Here is a 6,728-nt window from a genome sequence, read left to right as displayed (position 1 = left end):
AGTCAGGCCCCTTGCCACTAAATCTGCTCGAATTAACTGATTGCACTTCTCATCACGGCATGAATAAGTTACACCTGGGAGTCTGCAGGTTTACTGATAGGAGTTGTTTGTGCAGCTGTATAAGGGAGAAACTATTTAACATCAAAATCATGGCTAAATAATCAAATTCAGGAATGGGTGGAGTGGTGGTTGTGCAAGTTTCTAAACCTTGCATGCTTACAGAAAGAATGGCTCTCTATCAAGATCTGGTATTCAAAGAGAGTTGATGCACAGTTCAGACAGTTTATACTTTATTAAATCCAAATGTACAAAAAATGTTTTGAAAAGCACACTGTATAATACACAAGTGATTCAGTTACTCTGTGCAGACCAGTCCAGTGTCACAACACCAATCTCACACTACCTTCACCATGCTTTTCCATAAGCTATTTCCCTGACTGTGTTGTGCATGTGCAGTGGATCTTTTGGTTATGGTACAGAAAGACAGTCAGCAGATCACCCTCTTCGCTCCTTCTCCACTCCCGTGGAAACTTGCCAATGCTCCCTGACCACTCTGTCCAGTCCTTCCTCTCTTTTCCTCTCCCTCCTCACTCCCCGAGCTGCGTGGAGACCTCCTGCAGGTGCTCCCTCACCACTCTGTCCAGCACTGCATGCAGGTCCTTGCAGGCTCGTGTTGCCGCGTCCATCAAGCCCTCCAGGTGGTCCTGGTGCAGCCGGGCATCCATCTCCACCAGGGCCAGGTGCTCTGCCTTGGGCAGGAGGGCGAGTGAGAGCTGGGTTCCCCCGGAGGACTCCTCCACGTGGCTCAGGTCCACAAGGGGAGTGTCCTCCACGAAGCCGGCAGAGCAGGCACACACGTAGTCCCGTAGGGGGATGCCAGCGTCTACCACGGCCAGCGTGGCAGCGTTAACACAAGCGCTGTAGTTCCCACCATCCGCCTGCAGGATCTGCAGAGACACACAATGCAGTGACATTCTTTTATTATTATCACTGAGATCATTACAGGGAGGGAAATAACACTCCCGGTGCACAGAAATGTCATCCATCCCAGCTCGATTAGCTACAGTTTATAAGCAACAAACTTAGATGTGCCTTATTAAACTCATAGTAAAACCAGGAACTGATCAAACTGGTATAACAGGAATCTTACTTACATCCCTGTATTATTAATATTTTTGTACCTTGCAAAAACATTACTGAAGTAAAAAAAACATTCGGTCCATTACTGCTCTAGTCGTAGGCAGGTTTTAGGGGAATGTGATTTGTATTAATTTTGTATTTATTACCTTTGCAAAAATAATTAAATCAGATTAAAAAAAAAAAAGTTTCTGGTGTCTCTCTCTGTGACCTAACCAGGCCTTCAGACTTGCAGAACTACTTGACATCTGTAGGCCCCAGTACTGTGCGTCTCCAAGACATGCCTCCATCGGACAGCTTGTATCATGTAAAGTGGCAAAGCAGCCACGTGACTTGAAACCATTTAGCTTAACTGCCAAGAACAGAAAAAAATAACAATAATAAAATATACATTTCAAAATACAGGCGCTGCTAGCTCTAGTGTTCAGAGGGAAATTGGGAGTTAGGGTAGAAATTGCAGGGGGGGGGGGGGGGGGGGGGCAAATGGCAGTTTCTGTGAGAAGTTAAAAGGCTTGAAGGAAAGTCTTCATGCTTCAGGACATCAAAGAGACTAGCCTGACAATGCAACATTGTTGAACAAAACATGCTCTCTTTTCTTGGCAAAAGCTGTAGTGCTACTATTTTTTAAAATTGTTCTGCCTAAAAAAACTTCATCAAAACAGCATCTCCCAAGTTAATAATTCACATATGTTGAAATTCTAAATTAACGGTAGCAGTTGCTGTGTACTTGTTACAAAAAGCAAAAGAGAAAGGTAAGTTTTACTAATAATCATGTTCAAGTGTTTATGATGTGTTTTCCGAACTTGTCAGTAAAAGTGCTTAGCTTATAAGACCTATCACCTCACGGAAAGTAAGCTGATTTCAAAGAGCAGAACTGTCAGTGCTATTTCAACTAATTAAGAAGTTACTGAGTCAAAGAGTGGAACAAAAAAAACTAACTTGCGCCACTTGTAGTTTTTATTCTCTTTTTGAGCTGGTGCAACTCTAAAAGGATACTTGCTAGGTTACGGATGTAAAGAGCAAGAATAGTTTTTCTGTGTAAAAGAAATTACTGTAAACTTATTTTATTGTTGATAAAAACCACTCCTGCAGCAAACACATACTGCAGCGTTTTGATAATTTCAATCATTCGCTTTTCAGGGGTACAAAAATTGCATACATACAGCATTTATGTTAATGAAGCATAGCATTTATCTATTTAAATGAATACGATTTTATTTTACATTTTATTACTGTGCTCGAATGTTCATTTACTGTTTTTTTCTTTTTCGTTCATAAAACGGGTGTACATTTGGGAAATTGTATTTAACACTGTTGATTATTACTCTGTTTGCAAAAATGTAGACAATGCTGTTATTCTGATTACAGGCGACACATAGAGTGAAAACAATTGTAATCAGCATTTCATGATCAATCTTTGCATGAGTGATCTGCTTCCAATATAAAACACCTGCAGCTCTGAATGCACGGGTTGGGTGTTCAGGGAGTAAGAACGAGATGCACGTAAAGCTACAAAGAGAAATAACTGCAGTTGCTATTCGAGCTGGATTTCGACCAGCACAGTACCTACCCGTTTACTGCCTGTTTTGGCCATCGCGGCATTTTGTTTTGTTCAGTGTTTGATTAAATCATTTCATTTAATATTAAAGCAGCATGTGAGTGAATTTCGTACCCTGCAATAATTTTCGTGTCCATCTTCTTCCAGGGCTGATGTCACCTCTCAAGCTATCCTGTCACAGGGTCCCTAAATGCCTTCTTTGCCTCCCGCCACTGCTAATGTATACACTGTGTAACAAAAATGTATTTATTTTTTTTGTTCCTGGGTAGTAAGTGTTATTTCCTAATTGCTTATGCCTCAAAAGTATAGAAAATGGCTATTATTCCCCACAAACTAAATACGTATAATCGTAAATCTCGAAAAACTACTCGCTTCTAAATCTTTTGTAGTCATCTTTGTATTACTTTAGTATAAATATATGTTAATTTGGATTCATATGTTGTTTTTTTCTGACTTTATGTGAACGAAAAGACACACATTTGCCCGTTTTCCCATTGGAAATAGTGATATGTTGAAATATCACTGTCCTGGTCACAAAAGTAAAGTTTGCGGGGAATAATAGCCATTTTCTATACTTTTGAGGCATAAGCAATTAGGAAATAACACCTACTACACAGGAACAAAAATTGTGTTACATAGTGCTATCAACATTAATATACCAAAAACCTTTTTATTCACTGATATGTAAATATATACTTCTGTATTTAAAACAAAAAAACTAAAAAAAAGTGCAATAGGAGTTGAATTTCACCAATGAGAAGAATATTCTGTTTAAATCAGGCGTTGCTACGTTCTGTACGATTCTTTTGTTACATTGCATATCACTGCCTCACATCAGCTGTGACAGAGAGACACTTATTGCAAAGTGGAAGTTTTCTTTTTTTGTGCAAGCACTTCCCCAACCCCCGCCACTCTCTTAACAGGGAAAGTGAGGATGAGGAAGCAATCAGTGCAGAGCACAAACAAACTAGATGCTGATAAAAGCACGGTGTATTAATATAAAAACAAATTAAAAAATAAGTATATGTCAAGAAATAATAAAGACAAACGCGTGATTAGCGTGCATTAAAGAAATTAACGTTAAATCGCAGAAGTTAACTGTGATTAATTGACCCCTAAATTTAATGAATACCTAAATTAAAAGGCATTACTTTGGGAAGGTGTATGACTGGTTTATTACAATATTGTATTGGAGGCTGTCAGGCTCTCACCTAGGAGAGAGGAAAGCTGTCTGGATAGTTTATTGTAGCATTATATTGTATGCTGTGTCTGACTGGCCTTGCAGTATTGTATTGTACTGTAGGTTGTATCTGGCAGGCTCACCAGGCGCCGCACAGATGAAAGATGATGGCTGGTTTATTGCAGGACTGTATGTTGTGTTTAACTGGCTTATTGTATTGTATGGTACTGTATTGTTTTCGCCTGGGAATGCCTGTTCCCATCAACTGTGGATGTTTGTTTTATTCTAGTGTAGTGAAAAAATTAAGCTGACAAATGGTTTTTGATTCAAAAACACTTTATATACAAGAAAGGTATACCTCCAATACAATCATGTAAGCATAAGATTTAAACTGACTTCGGACAAGGTCTCAGTACAGCTCTGTGCATATGTTTGTATCAGAAAGCAGGGATATCCATGGAGTCAATTCGAAAGAGATGAAAAGACTGACAAAACTTTACAATGTTGGATATTTATACCTTTGTAAACAATTGTTGATTCCACTCCCATTTGTCTTACTTCTGTCCAATGATAGGGGTCTCCACTCTATCATTGCACACTCCTGCCGGGGATAAGGGGGGTTTGCATACCACATTGTACCTAGCAGAGCGCATCCATCTTGTCTTTCCGTTCCCCTCCCCCATCCCACACTCTCTGCTAATCTCCTGCCTTTTGGTGTTTAGCTCAGACTGCTATCTATGATTTTGAGTAATGTTAAGCTATGCAAAACTGCATAGCTGGTTTTTACGATGGGAAATGAAAGAACTCGAAACTTACACAATCCTATATAGAAACTTAATATAAAAACAGATTAAAGCAACTGAATTAGTAAGCACATTAAAACGACCATAAAAACATTCACACACAATTTAAACAATGATTAAAAACAACTTAAGTACTAAAGACACACATACACATAATGTAAAACTTACAATTAATAACATAATTAATGCCTCATGCAGAAAGCCATCACTACAGTAGTATTGTATTGTAGGCGGTGGCTGGCTGGTTTATTGTATTGTACGGTGTGCTGTGCGTGGCTGGCTCACCTGATGTCGATCTGTGATCGTGGGTGGAGCTCTAGCAGGATGGTATTCTATTGTACTGAAGGCTGTGTCTGGCTGTCTCATGCTGTAGTATTGTATTGGATGCTGTGAACAGTTTAATGCTGTAGTATTGCATTGGGTGTTATGTCTGGCAGATTAATGTTGTAGAATTGTATTGAATACTGTGTCTGGCAGTTTAATGCTGTAGTATTGCATTGAATGCAGTGTCTGACTGTTTAATGCAGTAATAGTGTATTGAAAGCTGTGTCTGGCTGGCTCACCTGCACGTAGATGTCGATCTGTGATCGTGGGTAGAGCTGGGTCAGGATGGCCGCCTCGAAGGTCTGTTTGAGGTGGAGGGTCATCTCACTGGACTTGCGGTCTCCGTGTGGCCGCCGCTTCCTCTCGGCTGTGCTGAAGGTGGCCATGCTGTACTGGCAGTTCAGCACTGCACGATCATGGAGACACTTACTGCGTGAGCCTCGGATCTGTGGAGAGAAGGAGGGAACATAAGAAAATATACAAGAGGAGGCCATTCAGCCCATCAGTGCTCGTCCAGTTCCTAGTACTGTAGCTGATTGATCTCATAAAGGATCCTAATGATTCAGCATCAACATTGCTAGGTAACCCATTCCATATCCTCAGAAGCATATCCTCCCCTCTGTCCTAAAAGTAATTAAAATATAATACTCCAAAACAATCACACATCCACACAAGTGTTGCACATCCCTAAACAGGGAGAGTAACACTTCTCCTGATTTCTGCAGGAAGCCAATTCCAGCTTGATGGAGCAAATAAGCAAAGGAATACTTTCCAATGGACTTCCAAACAGATGGAATGGCACCAATGAAAGTTTCTACCTGAGTTTAGACTAAGCAATTTCAGTTTCATACATAACGATGTTGCATGGCATCACACTGCAGTATAAATCTGTCCTTTAAAAAGAACGTTACATTTTTGCAGAGCACTTGCAGCAGCAAACTAATAAACCAACAATGAATGTCTATGAATTACATATTTTTTAGCAGGTTTCTTGGTTGAGAAAAACATGTAAGCAATTTCACAGCTGTAATTCGATTATCGAACGCCCCATGCCCCAATTAGTTTGAATACAGTAGTAGAGGTTTTATGGATAAAACATGACAATTCATACAGGACCCACTCGACACAGATGTATTTTATCACGGTACAATAATAACACAATGTTAAACTTCCATAACTATCATTAACACTTTTTGAAGAGTGAGACCTCTATAAACTGACGCCAAAAAGTTGGCTCAAATTTGTGAGACTCCATAGGTGTTGTGACATTTTTAAAAGTTTTTACATCTACTTTATGAAATGTATTTCTAATTTAGTTATTGTTTTGAATTTAGTTATTGTTTTGTTTTCTCCGCGTAAGCTTCATCATCCCCGGCCGAACCTGCCACCCCTTCCCCAGGTTCGGCTCACCTCATGCGGCCCGTACACCACTGCCAACGCCTTGGTGTTTCCGTGCTCGATGTAGGCTGACCCGTCTGCCTGGGCAAACACCCCCATGCGCGCCTGAATCTTCCGGAGCTCGGTCGGCTTCCTCCCGTCCACCCGATACCCTTGATCGGAGAGAAGTTCTAACCCAGCCATGTCTTAACAAGAGAGCAAGGAAGAACGGCGTGTATTACACATGTGGGCCAAGGACCACAAATTATAAATCTACGGTGGCCCAGAAGTGCAAAGCGGTAGCGAAACTATGACAACACGCAGCTGTCGCTGCGTGTTGTCATAGATT

At 40.6% G+C, this 6,728-nt stretch overlaps 1 protein-coding gene across 1 annotated transcript; it reads right to left on the bottom strand.

Annotated features, from left to right (window-relative positions):
• Positions 1 to 277: 277 nt before the first annotated feature.
• On the bottom strand, positions 278 to 6,668 carry LOC121312809 (exosome complex component RRP41-like). Its single transcript, XM_041244592.1, has 3 exons — positions 6,413 to 6,668; positions 5,242 to 5,448; positions 278 to 947 (listed from the first exon to the last, which is right to left on the bottom strand). Exons 1-3 carry the CDS (start codon positions 6,581 to 6,583, stop codon positions 588 to 590), a joined length of 738 nt encoding a protein of 245 aa, XP_041100526.1. The 5' UTR covers positions 6,584 to 6,668; the 3' UTR covers positions 278 to 587.
• Positions 6,669 to 6,728: the final 60 nt, after the last annotated feature.

Source organism: Polyodon spathula, chromosome 3, assembly GCF_017654505.1.
Source record: "Polyodon spathula isolate WHYD16114869_AA chromosome 3, ASM1765450v1, whole genome shotgun sequence".
Classification (NCBI taxonomy): domain Eukaryota; kingdom Metazoa; phylum Chordata; class Actinopteri; order Acipenseriformes; family Polyodontidae; genus Polyodon; species Polyodon spathula.
Note: the sequence above shows the minus strand (reverse complement) of the source record. Positions and strands in the feature narration are given on the sequence as shown.